This window comes from Mobula birostris, chromosome 15 (genome assembly GCF_030028105.1).
Source record: "Mobula birostris isolate sMobBir1 chromosome 15, sMobBir1.hap1, whole genome shotgun sequence".
Classification (NCBI taxonomy): Eukaryota; Metazoa; Chordata; class Chondrichthyes; order Myliobatiformes; family Myliobatidae; genus Mobula; species Mobula birostris.
Window position 1 is genome coordinate 15,842,154 of NC_092384.1, and position 22,106 is coordinate 15,864,259.

Here is a 22,106-nt window from a genome sequence, read left to right on the forward strand (position 1 = left end):
CAAATTGCCCTTTAACTTTATCAGAATCAGTTGATTCTTGAAAGATCATTACTAATGCCTCCACAAACTCTTCAGCCACCTCTTTCAGTCATCTGGTCAAGTGACTTATCTACCTTCAGAGCTTTGTTTTCCTAGAACCTTTTCCCTAGTAATGGCAGTTTCAAACTTCTGCCCCCTGCCACTCTCAAACTTCCGGCATACTGCTGGTGTCTTCAACAGTGAAGACTGATGCGATATACATTATTCAGTTCATCCTGCCATCTCCTTCCCCTCACCCTTACTACCTCTCCAGCATATTCCAGTGGACCAACATCTACTCTTGCCTTTATTTACACTTTATCTGAAGAAACTTTTGGTATCCTTATAAATGTAATTGGCTAGCATACCTCATTATTCCATCTTTTTTAGTTGCTTTTGGTTGGTTTTTAAAAGCTTCCAAGACCTCTAACTTCCCACTTTTTTTTTCGCTCTCTGGCTTTTATGTTGGCTTTGACTTCTCTTGTCAGCCATGGTTATGTCATCCTGCCTTTAGAATACTACTTTCTCTTTGATGCATATATCTTGAGATTTCTGAATTGCTGCCAGAAATTCCAGCCATTGCTGCTCTGCCGTCATCCCTGACGGTGTTGCTTTATGATCAATTTGTGCCAGCCTCTTCTCTTGTGCCTCTGTAATTCCCTTACTCCACTGTAATGCTGATATACCCAACTCTAGTTTGTCCCTCTCAATTGCAGGGTCCATTCTATCATGTTATGATCACTGCCTCTGAAGGGTTCCTTTACCTTAAGCTCTCTAATTAATTCCAGTTCATTGCACAACATACAATCCAGAGTAGCCGATCCCTTAGTGGGCTCAAACATGAGCTGCTCTAAAAAGCCACCTTGTAGTTATTCTACAAATTCTCCTTCTTGAGATCCAGTACCAACCTGATGTAATTTGCAATCTACATGCATTTTATAATCCCCTACTGCTATTGTAACATTGCCCTTTTGGCATGCGTTTTCTATCTCTTGTTATAACTTGTAGAGCACATCTTTACTACTGTTTAAGGATCTGTATATAACTCCCATCAGTGTATTTTTACCCTTGCAGTTCACCTTCCAACCCTATGTCACCTCTTTCTAATGATTTGATTTCATTTTACCAACAGAGCTAATCCACCCCCTTTGTCTCCCTGCCTGTCCTTTTAGTACAATGTGTATCCCTGGACGTTAAGCTCCCAGCTATAATCTTCTTTCAGCCATAATACAGTGATGCCCATGACGTTATACATGCCAGTCTGTAACTGTGCTACAAGTTCATCTACCTTATTCTGTATATTGCGCACATTCAAATATAACTACTTCAGTCTTGTATTCACCCTTTTCGATATTGTCTACCTTTTACACTGCAGCTCATCCAGTTGACCACAGTTTTTCCCCATCATCAGCTTCTCCTTGCTAGGAGTCTCACTACACACTGCTTCTGTTTGTAAACCAAATACCCCATCCTTGGCACTATCATTCCACTTCCCATCCTCCTGCCAAATTAGTATAAACCCTCCTGAACAGCTCTAGCAAATTCTGCTTAGGGCACGGGTATAGTTGTGTTTATTTTTTTGAACAGTAAAACTCCTATTCATGAAATTAAACCATTGTTTGAGTAGTTACTGTTTTAAGTTCAAGGGCAAGGAGGGAGTGGAAATGGGGACTTTAATCATCATGTAATAGATTTTAGCTCATAAGGCAGTAAGAAACATGTCGTCTGGTGTTGTAGGCACAAGTTAGAAGCAAAAGGATGGGATTGTTTAGATTGCATTGTGTGCACTGTGAATGAGTGCTGAACTGAGCTCTGGTTTGATCCTTTCTTTGTCCCCGAGAGTTTAGCCTGTTGACATTCACTGTGAAGGTTCACATGATTGAGGGGTGTTCTGTGGTGGAGAGCACCAGTTGCCCATAGAGCCATCCCACAGTGAACAGTTGACACCATCAGAAGAGTGTTTTTCAAATGATTCTGGGATGCAGAACAAATGTGGATTGGCATTGGGTAACACAGCATGTAATGTAGCAGGTTAATTGAGATCTCAGTGGGAAGGCCATTAAATTAGCAAAACACTAAACTATTTAGTGATCCCAATGATTAGGTTCACAGTAAAATGAAAGGTCATAAAGAAAAGAGTGCTGTTTATTTCAGGTTACCAGTTTGTGTCATTTCAAACAGTATTACATTGGCAATGTATTTCTTTTAAATTTTGTTTACTTGGCATTTTCTCTTTCAATATTTTTATTAGTTACTACATAAAGGAATACAGAATACAAGAATACTTATGTTATAAGTCAAAAGAAACAAAATAGTACCAAATACATTATATTAAAAATACAGTTACAATCACAAACCCTGTATTCATAAAAAATTAGATTAAATTATAATATTGAAATATAACTATATAACATATAACCATATAACAATTACAGCACGGAAACAGGCCATCTCGGCCCTTCTAGTCCGTGCCAAACTCTTACTCTCACCTAGTCCCACCGACCTGCACTCAGCCCATAACCCTCCATTCCTTTCCTGTCCATATATCTATCCAATTTAACTTTAAGTTACAACATCGAACCTGCCTCAACCACTTCTGCTGGAAGCTCATTCCACACAGCAACCACTCTCTGAGTAAGGAAGTTCCCCCTCATGTTACCCCTAAACTTTTGCCCTTTAACTCTCAACTCATGTCTTCTTGTTTGAATCTCCCCCACTCTGAATGGAAAAAGCCTATCCACGTCAACTATCTATCCCACTCATAATTTTAAATACCTCTATCAAGTCCCCCCTCAACCTTCTACCCTCCAAAGAATAAAGACCTAACTTGTTCAACCTTAATAATTTTTGTTATACAAAAAAAAAACTAAACCCACTACCAAAGTCAGAGCTGTTATGAAAAGCAAGAAGTTGTTTGCGTTTTTAAAAGGCATTTTCTGTTTGGTTTTTTTTGCTGGAGTTGTGTTTTATCTTAGAATGCCTGATTTAGTTGAAGCAACTCATGGATCTGTAATTGAACTAGCTCAGCAAATGTGAGCAAAGGAACATGATGAGGATGGAGTTCACGTGATTTCTTTTTCTTCTAACTAAATCTGATTGCAATATCCCAGTATATATTGGGTGGGGAGAATGAGGTATTTCAGACCATTTTATTTTTAGTGGTTTTTCAAGCTTGACTTTTTAAATAAAATAATTCCAGGAAAGCTTGCCATCAGCAAAATGAGGCAAGGTTGTGGGTTCAGTGCAGTAGTTCTAATGATGGTAAGTCTAACTCAACCAGATGCCATCTGTGTTTCATTTAAACAATACTTGATCCAATAGTAGAAGTTCTTTTTAGTTGGTATTTATTTCTTACTTTCTTCCAACTCATCCCATTCTGTTTGCCCTATGAGTCCCATTCTGCATATTTCCATGTGACTGATTCTGTCATGCAGTGTATGCATTGGGCAGAAACCTGTTGGCACCAGTTGCTGGTTTGTGAAATAACAAAGGAGTTGCCACCACTTTCAGACTTATCCAAGAGTCTTTAACATACTGAGTTTTAGACACGAGTTCAATATGAATGTGATGAGTAGATTCAGATTTATATTTATTTATCACATATGCAGTACACTGAAACATGAAATGCATCATTTGTGTTAACGACCAACACAGCCAAGGATATGCTGGCGGTAGCCCGCAAGTGTTGCCGCACTCTGGGACAAATATGAATATTTAATTCTAATCCCCTTTTTGTACAAATAGGTCTACATATTTACATACATATACACATACTGTACAAAAATTAGTCCTGATGAAGGGCCTTGACCCAAGATGTTGATTGTTTATTCCTGTCCACAGATGTTGTCTGACCTGAGTTCCTCCAGCATTTTATGTGTGTTACTCTACATATTTCACTGTCATTGAACAATTTTGACTGCAGTTGACTGCTGGCATTAAATGCTATGGAAATCAGTTCATCTGTCAGATATAAAATGGTTGGCATTTGGATTCAAGATCATTGCAGCTGGGAGTAGCTAGTTTGCATGTGCAAGTCAGATTTGGCACTCTTATGAAGACTAGCCTAGTTAATACAGCTTTCAGCTTCCTCATAATTACCCTGCACTTTGTACATATTGGGAACTGGCTTTTTGCTTTTAGCTGATGTTTATTAACACTGTCACCATAGCATCTTTTTAGAAAGTGTACATAGAGCTGTTAGTGCCCTTTTTACCAGGAAGCCACAGAATTCATTATATGCACCCATCTAATCTCAGCAAAATTAACCAAAAATTAATGTCTTGAATTATTGTGATATTGTAATTGCATGACCTTGGGATCAGTAGGCCATCTTAAAGAGCTGCAAACCTGGTCTACAGAGATGTGGTGCAGCTGTGTGGGGTATTTCGGTAATCCATGTAATTAAGGGCATGCTGTCTATCTGACTGCAGTGACAGCAGCTCTAATGGTTTAAGGCCAATGATGGAAGATTATCATTGGTGTTAAGAGATTTCTTGTCATCTGCCCTAAATGGGCAAGTTTTAATTTTGAGGGTTCTGTGGTGCTAGGCTCCCTTGCCAGTGGAAATGTTAACTCTGCGCTGCCCTTCACACGTCATAAAACTTTTGTTCATTACTCATTTCTCACTTTTTTCTGACCTTTAAGTAGAAGCTCAGTCAATTTAATCTCTCATTTGACAAACCTTCAGGAATCAAATCTATTGAAGCATTGTGGAATCCTTCTGCTGCAATATCTTTCCTCAGTTTAATTATTGCTTGTTATGCCCTGCATGTCAACTTTCTGGATGAATCATGTAAGGAGACACAGGTCCCTCTGCACACCAACATCTTGTGTCTTGTTTTCTCACCTGTCAGTTACTTCCACCCCCTCCCCCCCCCCCCCACTTCATTCAGTAAGAAACTTGCACTAATATCTACTAATTTGGAATTGATTTAGAGAGACAGTGTAGAGCAGGCCCTTCTGGCCCCATTGGCTGTGCTGCCCAGCAACCAACATATTTAACACTAGCCTAATCACTGGCTAATTTACAATGACAAATTAACCTACTGCTACATCTTTGGACTGTGGGAGGAAACCCATGTGGTCCTAGGTAGAACATACAAACTCCTTACAGGCAGCACCAAAGTTGTCTGAACTCCACCCCTGTTTTTATATATTATAGTATTATATTTGAGGTGCCAACATGCTCTTCATGGTCCACTCTATTCAGGCCTTCTGGTATCGAGTAGGTTTTAATGAGATATCTCCTCATCTTCTAAGCTTCATGAGTATAGGCCCAGAGAAATGAAATGCTTCTAAATTTAGCATTTCATTCCTGGGATTATTCTTGTGAACCTCCTGTATCCCTTCTAGGGCTAGCTTATCCATCCTTGGATATAGAGCCAAAAATTGCTCTCAATTTTCTATATGCAGTCTGAAATATGCCTTGTATAAATATTGCTTTTATGTTGCTCTAAAAATGAATTGTACCGTTCCTACCATTTGCCTTTTTGGTTGTGACTCAACCTGCAAATTAACTTAAGGGAATCAAGAACAAGGACTCCCAAATCTTTTTACCACTTTGATTTCTGAATTCTCTCACCATTGAGAAAATAATCTAGACCTTTATCCTTCCTACCAAAGTACACAACCCCACACTTGCTACCCTGTATTCCATTTGCCTCTTCTTTGCATACTCTCCCAACCTATACAAGTTCTTCTGCAAACACCCTGCCTCGGCAGCAATATCTGCCCCTCCACCTATCTTGGTATCGTCTGCAGACTTGACCACAGTGCCATCAGTCCCTTAATCCATATCATTAATACATGAAGTGAAAAGATGTGGTCTCAACAAAGAATCTGGAGGAACTCTGTTAATTAGAAGCAACCATTCTCCCCCACCACCCCCCATGCCTTATCCTCATTCTCTGATTCAAATTTCCTTCATTTGTCTGGTATCCCTGTAAGTCATACACCTCCAAGTGCTCACGGTAGTCATGGTGGGCTTTAATATGCAGATAAGCTAAGAAAATCAGGTTGATGCTGCATCTCAAGAGAAGGAAATTGTATAATGCCAATGAGGTGGCTTTTTAGAGCAGTACATGATCTAGCCCCTTATGGAAAAGGCAATTCTGGATTTGGTGATTTGATTAGGGAATGAAGATTAAAGAACACTTGGGACGCACTGATCAATATATGGCAGAATTCACCCTGCAATTTGAGAGGGAGAAGTTGAAATTGGATACATCAGTATTAGAATAGAGTAAATGAAATTGCAGAGACATAAGAGAGGAGCTTGCCAAAGTTGATTGGAGTGGGACCTGAGCAGAGGTGATGCTGGAGTAGCAATGGCCGGAGTTTTTCCAGAATCTAGGTTGTGAAATTTGTTAACTTAGTAGCAGCTGTATGATGCAATACTTGATAAATATAGAAAAAGTAAATGAATTACATTAAGTATATATGTATATTAAATAGTTAAATTAAAAATAGTGCAAAAAACTGAAATAATTTTTAAAAGTGAGGTAAATGTTCATGGGTTCGAAGTCCATTTAGAAACCAGATGGTAGAGGGGAAGAAGCTGTTCCTGAATCGCTGAGTGTGTGCCTTCAGGCTTCTGTACCTGCTACCTAATGGTGACAATGAGAAGAGGGCATGCTTTGGGTGATGGGGATGAAGAGTTTTTGGGAGTAATTTGGAAGACAAGATCATTTCATGCCAAAGGGGGTACCATAGTAGCGTAGCAGTTAGCGCAACACTATTACAGCTCGGAGTTTAATTCTGGCATTGTCTGTAAGAAGTTTGTACATCCTTCCCATGACTGTGTGGGTTTCTTCCAGGTACTCTGGTTTCCTCCCATAGTTCAAATTCATAACAGTTAGTAGGTTAATTGTGCTTTGTTTTTTAGAAAAATGTCTTGTGATTAGGCTATGGTTGCTGGGTGGTGCTTGTTGGGCTGAAAGGGCCTGTTCTGCATTGTATCGCTAAATAAAGAAGTAGCAGCATTGTAAAAGGAGGATGAGGCAAATGGCAGCCATGCAATGTCAAAAGCAGCAAAAAGAGAAGGCATACGATATTGCAAAATGCAGCAGGAATCTTAAAAACCAACAGAACTGGGGGAGGAGAGGAGAAGCAGTAAGAGGAGAAAGGATAATATAAAGGATACCAGAAGGGTTTTTTTAAACAGATATATAGAAAGAAAATACTCTGACTACTGGAAAAAATTGCTGGATATGCAACAATAGGGGCAAAATTACAAACAAATAAGTATTTTCGATCGAACTTTACTGTGGAAGATAGCAGCAATGGGCTAGAAATTAGAGAGTCAGGGGCAGGTGTAGTCACTTTTAAGGAGAAGTTGCTTAGGAAGCTGAAAGGTCTATGATGGATTGCACCCCAGGGCTCTGTAAGAGGTTGCGGAGACTTTTATAGCGATCTTTCAAGCATCACTAGCGTCAGAGATGGTTCCAGACAACTGGAAAATTGCAAATATCCCTCCAATCTTTCCGTAGAAGCTTTATATTTCTAGTTAACTTCTGCTCTTTGTGCTTTCCCCTTATTAATTTCTTGGTCCACTGAATTCCAAAATCTTCTAGTCTTTGAGCTTGCTGCTCTTTTTAATATTATAAACATTTTTTCCTTTTTAATCTTGTACAGTCTTTAACTTCATAGTCACCTCTGCATTTTTTTTTCCTCTTTGAACTCTTGTGCAGAAAATTTAGATACGGGAGCCTGAAAACAGATGGTCAACATTTTAGGAAAAGCTTCTTCTCTGCCATCAGATTTCTGAGCAGACAGTGAATCAACTCATGAACACTACCTCAATATTGTTGCTCTTTTTATTTTTGCACTGCTTATTTAATTTATTTTTTATATGTTATTGTAATTTATAGTTTTATTAGGTATTACAGTGTATTGCTGCCACAAAACAGATTTCATGACACCTATCATGACACCAATATTAACGACACCAATATTAATTCTTATTCCCTTTTGGTAATATGTACAATTTGTAAACATTCTAGAATTGTTAACCTTGTTTACTGTCAATTCTTGTAATGTAGATTCTCAATCTGCAGCAATAGCGCACAGCTTTGTACTTTGAATTGTTCAGATTTAAGAAACACTTTTTGGATTGAACTAATAGTTCTGTGTTTCTTTTTAAACATTTGTCATTTGTGATCATTGCTCCAGAAAGACACCTTAATTACTGATTATTAATTAATCCTTTTCATTTCCTGATAAATGGCCTCTTTTAGTATTAGATCCTCAGTATACTGACCAAGAATATAATTCCAGACTAAATGGGACCAACTGTACGAGAGACTATAATGCTCTGTATAAAAGTACTGTCAATTAAGGGAGGAAGGGAAGGGAGGGAACGTCGCCTCAGACCATGAGAGGCTTGCGTCGGGCATTTTCATGCCTTGCAAGGAAGGAAGGGCTGTTGCACAACTCCACCAATGTTTCTTTCTCCATCACCACCGCCCCCCCCAGCATTCTTTAGTTACACTCAGGTTTTGTGAACTATTTGGTTTTCTGAGCTGATATTCTTCCTTTTCTTTGCCTTTTACCCCATCATTTAATGGGTCTCTTTTATCAGTTCTAAAAGTGAATTCTGGAATATTGAATTCTCATCAATTTGCAACTATGTCCATAAGATCATATTTATTTCTTCTTGTGCTATTAATTCACCAGTCATGTTAGCGATACCATGTGCATTCAGAGAACTTTGTGCTTTTAGTTTCTTTTGTCACTTCTTTCCTGACTAGTTAAAATTATGCTGTTTCAACTAGATCATTTTGAGCCTTATTTGAGAAGGACACCATGACAGATTTATAAGTTACTCTGGGTCAAAAGAATTAATTCTGCCAGACCTGAGAGTTGCATCACATAATAGCCGGCAAGTCTCCAGGTTGCCTTGCTGCTGCTTGAGCACACAATAGTGTTTGAAATACAAAGTAAGGAATATGAAGACACTGATCTCAGTTATTTAAACCTTATTCAGTGACTCAGCAAAGTTACAGAATTTATCTTTGCAAGGATATCAATGCCTGCCTTCTGAGCAATGCCTCAGTCTGTTGGTTATTCTCTTTGCAACTGGTTCCTTATTTTAAAAAAATATTATTTTACAGCCTGTGAAAAAGAAGAAGATAAAGCGTGAAATCAAGATACTGGAAAATCTCCGTGGGGGTCCCAATATCATCAAGCTGCTAGATGTGGTAAAGGACCCTGTGGTGAGTAACTGTGTTGACATATTCTCCAGATTAAAAGTAAGCCTTGCCATTCAGCTTTATGAAAATGCATGTTTGCAGAGGTTTACTTTGCTCAGATGATATTGCATTGCATGCTATTTTGTAGCATTGAGGCAATCCCATGGCAATGCACAACCACATTGAGTGACACCCTGAAGCACTATCAAGTCAGAGCACTTTCATTTGGTGAAGTATTAAACTAGAACCTCGATCTGGTTTAGTTGAAATGGATATTAGGGATTTATTAGGGATAACCAAGTTACATACGATTTTTCATTTCCTCCCCTTTCAATAATAATAGTTTATCTTATCACTGTTGCTATGTGTAAAAGCTACCATTTTGGATCATATGAGAATATTGCATATGTTAATCACAGAGTTAAGTGACTTAAGAAGATTTTTGAAAGCATAAGGTCTAATTGGTTCCAGGATAACATTTTTTAAAATTGTTCAGTGTCTCCAATTTTATTGTTTTATTTGCCCTGACTTTACTATACAATGCTAATAGTGTCTGTCAAGTGTTAATGAAAATGTAGAGTTCAGTATGGTGTGATTACTTAAAGTACAGGCTTTGTTGTTGCTTTTGTCAAAATCCACCATTCTTGCATCATAACTTTCTACTTTGAGTTTTAATTGACAGCTATCCCATTCACTAGCAAGAAACATTTAAGCAGAGAAGCAGCATGGTTCTGTAATGATCTGGCCCTTTATAAGATGGCAGATCCCAATATACTAGTGTACATAAAGTAAACTTTTCTTCTGTTTTTCTCCGCACCTTGTGCCACGTTGGGTGGCCACCTTGCCATTTCTTCAAAGTGTGCAAGGAACTGGCCGGATTTGAACCCGGATTCGAACCCGGATTCACTCTCCTCAAAGTCCAGTGCTGATGCCACTACACCACCAGCTGGCTATACAATAAACTAGAACTGCAAATTAAATTTTGCGCCACTACTACTACGTCGACTCAGGGTTAGGGGGCCAGTGTCGGGCACGATGATGGACTCTCCACTTCTCCCTCTCCCTCATCAGTGTGTTCAGTTCATCTACATTAGCCAAGCCGCTGTCTTTTAGGAGCGTGTTGCCCATAGTCTTGGGAGGGCGCCCAGGGTTCATCCACCCATGCTTGGGCTCCCATATGATGACTAGGCTGGCAGGTAGCTCAGGATGGCAAGACAGTGCCCCGCTAGTTGCAGTCTTCTTGCCTCGATTTTAGTGGTGAGCATCGGTAGGTTGTTATAGAGCTCGACGTTCATTATGTGCTGTAGCCATCCGGAGCATTCGTGTATAGCAACCATCTAGAGACTTTCGCATCGTCTTGGTGAGTGTCCACGTCTCGCATCCGTACGTGAGAATGGACTCTGACTGCTATGAAAATCCTCTCTTTAAGCCCTCTGGTCAGGTTCAACTTCCAGATTTCCTTCATGTCGTTCATAGCCCTCCACGCCAGCGCCTTCCGTATCTTTATGTCCTTCTCCGAACTCATCATTCTTGACCCTAGGTACTTGTAGTCAAATTTTCTTAATGGTATCATTCTGTACGGTTTTTAGAGTACCTTCGTCACAGTTAAACGCCATGTACTCTGTCTTTTTAGCGCTTAGGTGAAGTCCAACTTTATTGCATGCAATTTCTACTTCTGTCAGTAGCTGCTGTGCTTCCTCCATCTGGTCAGAGAGCAGGACTATGTCATCTGCAAAATCGAGATCTGTGAGCGTAACTGGTCTGACCGTTTTGGTTTGCCCTGGTTTTATGGTAAAACCAAGCTTGGCATGATCTTTGGTAGCTTGTCGCAGAGCGTAATCAAGGACGATTATAAAGATGTAGGGTGCCAGAGTGTCTCCTTGCAGCACAGCAGCTAGGAGCTCGAACACTGCTGTTTCTCCGTCTGGTGATACAACTTTCGCCATGGTTTTGGTATAGCTGGACTCTATTGCTCTCAGTAGTTGGTCTGGCACTCCATAAGCTTTCAGGCTCTTCAGCATTTTACCTCGGTGAATGGAGTCAAAAGCTTTGCGAAAATCAATGCAAGTAAACACGGCTGGTAGATTGTCCTTCTTGACTTCCTCGATGATCCTACGGAAGCAAGTATTTGCATTACTGTTGTGCACTTCTGCCGAAAACCATTCTGATTGAATCTTAGCTTAGGGTCAATAGCGGTGCGAATCCTGTTCAAGATCATCCGATTGCATAACTTTGCTAAGATGCAGGTCAAGCTGATTCTGCGGTAGCTATCTGTCTTTGTGAGGGATCCAGACTTGGGGACTGGGATAATGTTTGAGAGTGACCACTGTTCTGGTTTGTCGCCTTTTATCAGTGCCATATTACATGTGTCCAGCAAGATGTCATCCAGGTCACAGTTCTTCAGGACATCTGGTGGTATCCCATCTGGTCCAGTGCTCCTGCCCTGTTTGAGTGCATATTTGGCTGCCTTCGGTTCCTCAATGGTGAATGGGCCACCATCGATTTCGACTTGCATTAGTATCGTGGGTATGTCCTCTTCTTCCTGATCGTTGGAGGGCTTCCCAGCAGGTTCTTAAAGTGGTTAAACCCGGTCCTCTGGTGTTTTACCACTTATTTGACCTGATGGGGACTTCTTCCGTCTACTGATCTCATTGACTAGGCGCCATGCTTCTCCATGCTGCATGTCTTCATTAGCAGCTTCTATCTCTCTAATCCTCTCAGCTAGTTCCTCTTTCTTCAGTCAGTCGTAGGTGGCAAAGAGATTCTTCTTCGCTGTCTTGAACTTGTCTCTTAGCTCTTCTGATTTGCTCCTTCTAAGTTCGGCATGACAAGCATTAACCACACTTCTTGCTGCGACAACGTCAGGATGTTTCGAGATCCGACTCTTCTTGATTTGCTTCACAGTAGGCAAACTCTCTGTTGCATCTGTGTGTGCGTCTATGAGATGTTGATAGCGGTCGGTGGCAGTCTCTTCCTCCCCCCCCCTTTCCAGTGGGCCGAAGTGATTTCTCACCTCCACTGTGTACTGGGCTTGAAGAATAGGTTGTGAGGAGAATGCCTTCCAACCGGCACACCCCCTGGTGCACTTTGGTTAACCAGGGAGGAGGGTGTGTAGGCACCCAGCAGGACTGAAAACAAAACCTGTCAAAGGGCGGATGAACTCTTTGTGAGTCAACGGCCACCTACTGTCTGTGTGAGGAGTGGCGCGCCATTCAGTATTCCGTTTCATGCCTTGTAAGGCATTATGATGACAGACAACCCAACAAACCCTATACTTCCAGAGCCGGGAGGGCTCAGGAACTCTCCGGAATGCCCAGACCCTGGCCTAGACAGGCAGTATGAAGATGCAACCTCAAACCCCACGGGGAGGGTTGAGTCTGACAAGGGGGGCGTTGTAAGGTAAAAACGATCATCTCAACCTTCAACACAAACACCATTCGCCTCTTGCCTTGATGCACAGAGTTGGCATCACAGGCAAGCAGCTACAAGCTCTCCATCCTGGGGATCCAGGAACACCGTTGTGTACACCCTGATGAAGAGATAAGGTTCACAGAGGTAGAGGGGATGCATCTCATCACCTCGTCCACGTGGAGAGAGCCGACGACGATGTCAGCACAAGGTGGAGTAGGGCTGATGGTGAACAGCAAGGCGAAGGAGGCACTGAGGGGTGTAGTCTCAGTCAGTGACAGAATCCTTACTGCGGAATTCGACGGAAACCCGGTGACCTCTGTCATCATCTGTTACCCTCTGCACAACAGCAGCGAGGAGAAGGAGGTGGAGGCCTTCTACAGTAAACTTCACGAAGCTATCACTTCAATCCCGGCACATAACTTCCTGGCTGTGCTTGGTGATTTTAATCAGACTGGAAGATGTTCCATACTCATACCAAGACTTTACCAACAAAAATGGACAATATTTAGTTGATTTCATCCAGGAACACAGTCTCATTGCTGCCAACACACAATTCAAGAAGCGAGCTGGTAAACTGTGAACATATGTAAACAGAGCCTCCATCTACAGGAAACAGCTCGATTACATCCTCGTAAGAACAAAATGGCGTAATTGTGTGATCAACACAGAAGCCTACAGCACCTTCAACTTGGTCAGTTCTGACCACAGAGTATGGTCAATGCAAGTGGGACTGAGCCTGCGGCAACCCAAAGCCACAGGTCCCAAGGAGAAGGTAGACTGGAAGGCATTCTCCTCACAAATTTTGTGCCACTCTCTGAAGAGTTTGTACATTCTCCCTTTGACTATGTGGGTTTCCTCTGAGTGCTCTGGTCTTTTTCCTCCCACATTTCAAAGACATATGGGTTAACTGGTCACGTAGTTTTAATAGGGCAGCACAGGTTATTTGTTACTGTGCTGTATCTCTAAATAAAATAAAATCCTGATGTTCTGATCAAATGCAGCCCCCCACTTCCTACACACATACGCACCTATATTCTGCCTTTTGCCAATTTATCCCTCAAAGTGAGGAGTAGAAAAGTTCAGTGACCTGGATTAAAGCATCTCTTCAGTCCACCTATTGGTTGTTCAGTGGAACGTGGTTGAAACTGAGGGATGAACAGTATTGTCTTTTGGGTTTTTCTTCCTTCCCAGTCTTAAATTTCTACTATTTCTTCTAAACATGTTAATGTTCTGGAACAAGATGTGCATCATTTATGTACACAATGAAGCATAATGCTCAAAAGATCATTCAGGTCAGTTTTAGCCTTGGCTGCGAGATGGTAAAGGAGCAACAAGAAGGAGGAGTTGTCTTGACTTGTTCTTTGGTTTTAGCTGGTGGCTAGTCTGAGAGCAGAATTACAGAATCCTGGGAGCTGATGAAGCATATCTGATTGAGAGAGTTAATTGCACAATCCATTAAATGGAGAGGGCCACTGGCTTAACAAGGGACTAACCCAAACTGACATTCTGAAATGTATTTTTAACCTCTACTTCACAGTAGGTAATATTGACCACTATGACATTATAAACTTTATTGCCTGTAGCAGTTTCTATTGACTATTTGTGGTAAATCATGAAGTTGATTCCTGGCACATTGTGCCTTCAGCTATATGCTGTATCTTACACAGTGATCTTGTTCTTTCTGCAGTCGAGGACTCCAGCTCTTGTTTTTGAGCACATTGATAACACTGATTTCAAGGTGAGTTTGTAGATTTATGTGTATGTATAATCAGAGCAGCTCTTGCATTTACTGATGTTACTGTTTGGTTTGCACTTGCGTACAGCTTTACTAACACATGCTGAATTTTCCTCCAATCTCACCCTACCACATTTCCTGCCATCCCTTTTTTCCCCTCTCTTTGTCTAGCAACTGTATCAGATCTTGGTGGATTATGATATCCGGTTCTACATGTATGAGATTCTTAAGGTGAGTTACAAGCCATAAGATTCTTCCAGCTAATCAATTGAATTGTGTTTATTGATTCTGTATTCTAGCTTCTTTCTGCTTTTGTTCCCTTTTAGGTCATCCCTGCTGTGTCAGTGCCCTCCCCACCACCACCACCATTCACAGATGATTCTTTGGCAGGAACTAATTCTATACAGAGACTGGCGTGGGCCCCAGGCTCCTCCCACACCAATGTTTGCATCACTTGGTGGGTGTCCAGCTAGTGATTGACATTCAAGTGGTGGCAAGCCCCTCACTTCTGGATAAAGCAATATGAGCTTCATCTGGTCTGGTTGAGAGCAAACGCTTCTCTTCCCTTCCCTCTGCCAATGTAGGAATGTGGTGCTTTCTTCCCACTGTTGAAAGCATGCACTGATGAATCACAGGGCAAAATGGAAACGATAGAAATGCTAATGATACATTGTCTCTCATTTTAACACTAACATGTCCAACAACAAAACTGAAATTAAGTTCCTTCTGTTAGGTTATATTTGATTATAGTGAAGTTCAAGGGAATTTATGTTGTGAATAGCATTAGTTTGACAGGTCACAGCAATCCCCAGATATTGATTTTTTTGTTGTTGTTGTTTGCTTCCTGTAGTACTTCTAGGTAATTGTGGTAATTGGAAGCCAGTTATTCCATTCTGAAGATTGGTTGCTCTGGAACAGCTGGTAACCAGCTTGAGACATGAAGCATGTTGTCCACATTACATTGTGGTAGCAGAATGGGAGGGTGCAAAACACAGGCATGAACTTGTACTACTCATTGCTTAATACTTTTGTTCTTATAGGCCTTGGACTACTGCCACAGTATGGGCATTATGCACAGGGACGTGAAGCCGCATAATGTGATGATCGACCATACCCAGAGAAAGGTATGAGAATGACTGCAGGTTAGGTTGCTTCAGCAGTTTTATTGGGGTTAGTGGGCAGACCGCAGCATAATAAAGGAAACCTGCAAGTACTACTACTAAATGCTGCCTTGTATGGTAAGTCAATGACTAAATGTGTTGATCAAATTGTATTCAGTATGGTCCTTTGTAATGTGTTGCACTAAGCTGTTGTCAGAAAGTTTATACAAGGCTTCAGGTGAAGCATCTATTGAAGTGAATCAAATTTTTTAAACCTGGGACACTGAAACGTGCATACCTCATAAGTACATGCTTGTGCGGGTCTTGTATTTTATGATGGCATTTCAACTTATGTTTACTCTTGGTTAATTTTTTGTATCAACAAATTGAAAATCATGCTTGTTTCCAGTGATACTACTGAGGAAATTCCCTTTTAATGTTAGTAACTTGAAAATGTGCTGTTGTTTCCAGTGTTGGAGCTCCGAACTGATCATGTGGGAGACAAAATTTGGTTATTATTTGGTAGGAAGTTGTAATACTACTGACTATTTGATATAACAAAATGGTGTCAAGAGGAATATGCCCTTCAGCTCAATGTCTGTGCAGACCATGACACTGAATTAACTATCCCATGTACCTGTACATGATCCATTCCTTGCACACTAACTGCCCTCAAATATCAGTATCCTATCTGCTCCTCTTTCTCTCTACTTGCCATCCTCCCACCCCTGGACAGGCAGTAGTTCTGCATTGTAGCCATTTGCTATTCTGTATTTAAATAAATCTCACTGTTCACTTATCCTTAAACCCCTCCCTATTACCTTAAATTTATGCCCTCTAGAATTTAACATTTCCATTAATACCTCTCATAATTTTATAAACTTCTATTTGGTTAATCCTCTTTTTCTTTTTAAATCTTTTTATTGAATAAGTATACAAAAAGGTAAGCCATATAGGCACTAATACACTGTTAGGGTTATTCCTCAACTTCCATTCCAGAGAAAACAAACCAAATTTATCCCACCTCTCATTATAATCAATAACTCTAATTCAGTCAACATTCTGGTGAGATTGGATTCCTTGCATCTGCCTTCCTCTCACCATTTGAAGGCCCCCAGAATTTTTCATTCTCAATTCTGCCCAGATTCTGTACTTGCATTTCTCCCTCTTCCTTCTAACAATACTGGGCCTTCCTCAATCGATACTTCACCTTTTAGTTCCCTTCAGATGCTTCAGGCACAATAGAGAACGATGTAAAATAGGTGTGGGAGTAGTATGGGGAGACTGTCACAGCAGTATTTAGAGAAGGTGTTCTGTAGAAGGTCATCCAGTGAAGCAGTATGGGTTAAGCTTGGAAGCAAGAAAAATGTAGTCATGGGATGATACTATATACTCTCAATAGTCAGTGGGAGACAGGGGAGCAGGAATGTAAAGATTCTTATGATTATAAATATAGCATAGTAGATTCTTCAAATTTTTCTTTGCGGTTGATATGTAGACATGATCCTTCCTATTTTTGGCTATGCTCAATCTATGAAATGTAAACCTATTCCATTCCTGTTGAAAAGTCAGTTAATTAGTCAATTCATTTCCAAAGAGGAATTGTGATATCAATATTGTGGCTCATTTTGGAAACAGTTTGGGCTGAGTCTGAGTTCTGTTGTGCACATTGTTGTGGAAACCTGTATGTGTTTAAAAAGTATGCTGGCTCCATCTAGTGTTTGATTTAAGTGTTTTGTTTTTGATGAAGGGTCTCAGCCCCAAAACATTAACTGTTATTCATTTCCCTAGATGCTGACTAACCTGCTGAGTTCCTCCAACATTTTGTGTGCATTGATTTGAATTTTCAGCATCTGCGGAATTTTTCTTGTTTTTGTTTTGTTTCTGTCCATTTTTGTCTTTTCTTGAAGAATGCCAGTGGAAGGTGAATGGACAAGCTACAGCAATTCGTGTAGCTCCAGCACGTCACATGATATTTGACTGACTATCCCAATTTATTTTACAGCTTCGGTTAATTGACTGGGGGCTGGCTGAGTTCTATCATCCTGAGCAGGAATACAATGTTAGAGTGGCCTCCAGATATTTCAAAGGTCCCGAGCTGCTAGTTGACTACCAGGTACAACTAGAAACAGTGAATCCTGGATTATGCTTTATTAAGATTGTAATGTCCTGCTGGAGCGGAGGGCCATAGTTCAATGTCTCTCTTGCTGCACTTTGGTTCCCATTTTCTCCTCTTGCCTCCCCATTCTGTGTCACTCTCATTCTTCATGAAAGTACCAAGGTTCCCTTCCCCAGCCCCCTATTCCCTTCTATATCCAAGCTATTTTGAGAGCAATCCCAATTACTCTTCTTTTGGCTTTCTTGACAGTGGCTTCTTTCCAACCTTAACTTGCCATGTTTAGTTACTTGGAATGCAAACTCTATTTCATAGTCTGATCCTTTTTATGCATTTCTTAAATGAAAACCACAAATTCCATTTAAAACAAATCCTGCATGTTTTTTCATATTTTTTTTGTTGTGTGGTAAAAGTTGAGTTATTACCTGACTAGAAGTTTGAACATTGCCATCCTAAGGCAAATTGTCAAAGGGCCAATTAGTAACATGTTAATTGGAATGCTTAACTTGAAACATTTGAGAGTGAATGAATAGAAAGGGGTGGACTTTATTATAGTTGTTTGTTTCTGTATTGTCTTATTGGTGAAATAAGATAATTTAAGGAATAAAATGACATATAGGGGATATTATAAATGCATTTGTTTTAATTTGATTACAATATCAAGTCAAAGTAAATGGTCATATGCACAGGTGCAGTGAAAAGTTTGCATGTAGCAGCATTATGTCAGATAAACAGCATTCACAAAACATAAATTAAACACATTGTACACAATTTTAACAAAGAAAAAACATTAATTAAAGCAAAAAAAAAAAGTCCAATACAGTCCTGAAAAAGGATCTCAGGCCAAAATGCTGACTGTTTATTCATTTCCATAGATATTGCCGGACCTGCTGAGTTCCTCCAGCATTTTGTGTGTTTTGCTCTGGATTTTCTGCATCTGCAGACCCATATTTATAAAATCCAATACAATGCAGGCTGATCAAAGCTGTCAGAGTGTTGCAGTACTGTAATGTTTAGGGTTGGGCTAATTGGTTCAGTAACTGAATGGCTATTCTTGAACTGATAGTGTGGAACTTAAGGCTTCTGTACCAGCTGCAAGATGGTGGCAAGGTTTGATAAGTGGTGCTGCCTTTAGGTAGCACCTTGTGTAGCTCTACTGATGGGAACCATATATTGGGCTATGTCCGCTACTCTCTGCAGCCTCTTGCATTCCTCATATTTCCATACTAAACCGTGATGTAACCAGTCAGGATACTTTCAATGTCTGTAAAAGTTTGAGAGTGTTCAGTAACCTGCCAAACCTCCTAGGAAGTAAAGATGCTGGCCTGCCTGCCTTTGTGATTGCATCTATTGATGGGCCCAGGACAGATCATCTGATATGTTAATACTCAGGGATCTAAAGCTGCTGATTCTTCCACTGCTGAGGTAGAGTAATCCAGCATGGAAACAGGTCCTTCAGCCTCCTCATTCTTGTTAACTAAGGTGCTCACCTGTTTGCCTGTGTTTGGCCCATGTCCATGTGTTTATCCATATGTACCTGCCTGTTCCATATCTGCACCATCCTGTGTGAGGATGTTGCCCCTTAGATCCCTTTTAAATCATTTACAACTCGTCATAAACTTGTGCTCTCTAGGTTTTTGTTCCTTTTCCATGGGGAAAAGAGACTGCATTTGCTCTGTCCTTTGAGATTTAATTCATCTGTTACTCTTTGGTAAATTGGTTTATTATCACATGTACAGAGGTGCAGTAAAAATCTTGTCTTGCATACCATTCATACAAATCGATTTATTGTATATGTAAGTCTTTAATTGAAACTTGTGGGTGAACCTTGCCATAATTGGACTCAACCTCAGTCAAAAATCTCTGGGCAATGTAAACGCAAGTCATGCCAGATACTATGGTTTTTAATTCAATTTTTGTTTTGCCTAACCAGTACCCTAATCTGCCTTTTATTTTTTTTCAGATGTATGATTACAGCCTTGACATGTGGAGTTTGGGGTGTATGTTGGCCAGTATGATATTTCGTAAGGAGCCATTCTTTCATGGACATGATAACTATGACCAGGTAGGCTTTTGATGCTGAAAGCAGAAAACACAAACATTTGACAAGTTGGGCAGCATCTGTGGAAAGAGAATTGTTACTGTCTCATGTAAATGATTTTCATTAGGATCAGAAAAATTAGAAATGAAACGCGTGTTAATTTCCAGGGAATCTCAAGGGTTGCAGCTAACAAGGGGAATGTCTCAAGCTGTTGAGACTGGAGGACAAATACTGTTGGTGTCGGCTAAGAGCATGGGGAAGGTGTTCAATAGCTCAACGCTCCCTGCCAGAAAGTGACTGGCTGGAAATCGTCTCATATTTAAAACAGATGCCATGCTAAGATTTGCTGTTTGCTTTGGATCTTAATGTAGATTGCTCATTTCACTGAATCAATTTTCAGTCACATCAGGTAGCATCTGTCAAGTGCAGCTTGTTGATTTTAATTCAATGTCACCATTAGGACATTGTTTCACATTTATTTTTAACAATGTAACTGCTTAATTTTTCCTTAAACAGGATTGCATAAGGTTTTGCATTCTCTTAAGAATCAAACTCTGTTGCCCCAAACTCCCAGGGTTTACTTTCCCATTATTCACAAGACTGCAATTCAGTGAGAATTGTCAAAATCCTTTGCAAAATGAGTTTCTTCACTGTTGGAAAACTTCATTTTTTGACCTGATCTATCTAAAGCACTTCAGCAGAGACCCACTATTGTGGAACCCTAACTTGTGTAATCTCAGCTGACACTTGCCTTGAACATCCTCCATTGTTGCTTCAAACTTCAATTTGCCCTAGGTTTTGCAAGTAGTGAAACATTTAATCTTGCTTTGTATTCCAATCAAAATCTTGTGGTTTCAAAGAAATTCCTCGATTGTAAGACAATAGTTGGTGTGTACAACTTGGAAACAGTAATGGTCACCATGGTATCAAGTCGAACATTACAAGTAGTTTTAGTTCCTTCAAAACTAATAACTAATGTGGAACTAGGTGGCACACTTGTCAATCTAACATGCTGATATTCTGAATATTTCTGCATTAAACAAGTGTTTGGAGGTAACCCTGCTTAAAATATAGTAAACAAAGAATCAGATTTAATATCACTGGCATATGTTGTGAAATTTGTTGCTTTGTGGCAGTGGTACAATGCAATACATAATGATAGAAAAAAGCCAGTAAATATATATAAAATAGTTAAATAAATAGTGCAAAAATAGAAAAAGTAATGAGGTGGAGTTCATGGGTTCGATGTCCGTTCAGAAATCGGATAGCAGAGGCGAAGAAGCTATTCCTGATTCGTTTATTGTGTACCTTCAGGTTTCTGTACCTTCCTCTTGATGATAGCTATGAGAGCAGGGCATGAGCTGAGTGACTGGGGGGGAGGGGGGGAGGGGGAATGCCGCCTTTTTGAAGCATCGCTCCTTGGAGATGTCCTGTATACTACAGAAAATGGAACATTTTCTTAAAATGGGGAGAAAGCTGATAGGCGTTCCTGATGTATCTTCCCTTGAGGGAGAATATATTCATTTGGTTGCTCTCCAAATGAAAGTGACTAAGGATAGGAAGTTTTCTTCTTATATCAAGTACCAACTCTGGATGATGGCATTTGTATGCAAATCAGATAACCCAGATCTTAAGTTATTTTCAAAAGTATGCCTCATCAACAGTTATAAAAGTGAATGTAGGTGGCCATTGTCTCTTCAGAGATCTTTCATTAAAAATCAATGAATGGATCACGTTATTCTGCTGTCATTGAGTGCACGTTAAGATACTTTTGACTTTTCTTCCTTCCAGCTTGTTCGCATTGCCAAGGTTTTAGGAACTGATGAATTGTTTGACTACCTCAAGAAATACCACATCGAACTGGACCCTCGGTTTAATGATACTCTTGGCCAGTGAGTTGAATAATTGAGTAAAATAAATCTGAGATTATTTCTTCAGTGTTGATTATTAAGTATACACTTGTTTTTGCAGGGATGGAAAAGAACTAGAAAGTTAATTTCAGAAACTTGATTTACCTTTGGTTTAAGATGATGTAGGTATTGAGCAAGAGACTGGAACCAGAAATGAGTTCTGCAGTCCAGATGGGGATAAAGAATAAATGGATGGATCTGATGTGTGATATGATTCTCAATGAGAATATGCTTTAAAGAGGAAAATAAATGGATTTATTTTGAGGCTATTTACATTTTGTATAAGCTACATGTTAAAATGCTCATTATTTGACATTTTCTTAGCTGTATCCAGAACACATTCATGTGGCATATTCACTTTTAAAGAAGCATTTGCTGTTCCTTAGGCATTCTCGAAAGCGTTGGGAGCAGTTTATTCACAGTGAGAATCGGCACCTGGTTAGTCCAGAAGCCTTGGATTTATTGGATAAACTACTTCGTTATGATCATCAGCAGAGACTCACAGCTAAAGAAGCAATGGAACATCCATACTTCTGTAAGTACAAGAATAATTATAACTAGCACTACGGAAATTCTCAAAGCTGGGC

General features: G+C 40.1%; 1 protein-coding gene across 4 annotated transcripts in view; it reads left to right on the forward strand.

Annotated features, from left to right (window-relative positions):
- Positions 1-22,106, forward strand: part of csnk2a2b (casein kinase 2, alpha prime polypeptide b) — a 44,325-nt gene that overhangs the window by 18,746 nt on the left and 3,473 nt on the right. The window contains exons 3-10 of one of the 4 annotated variants that reach the window (XM_072279364.1): positions 9,129-9,230; positions 14,305-14,355; positions 14,524-14,583; positions 15,393-15,476; positions 17,458-17,568; positions 19,532-19,633; positions 21,401-21,501; positions 21,906-22,054. In XM_072279364.1, coding sequence (XP_072135465.1) covers positions 9,129-9,230; positions 14,305-14,355; positions 14,524-14,583; positions 15,393-15,476; positions 17,458-17,568; positions 19,532-19,633; positions 21,401-21,501; positions 21,906-22,054 — 760 coding nt within the window. The remainder of the gene's footprint in view (positions 1-9,128; positions 9,231-14,304; positions 14,356-14,523; positions 14,584-15,392; positions 15,477-17,457; positions 17,569-19,531; positions 19,634-21,400; positions 21,502-21,905; positions 22,055-22,106) is intronic. The other 3 variants (XM_072279365.1, XM_072279366.1, XM_072279367.1) reach the window with 3 other exon arrangements.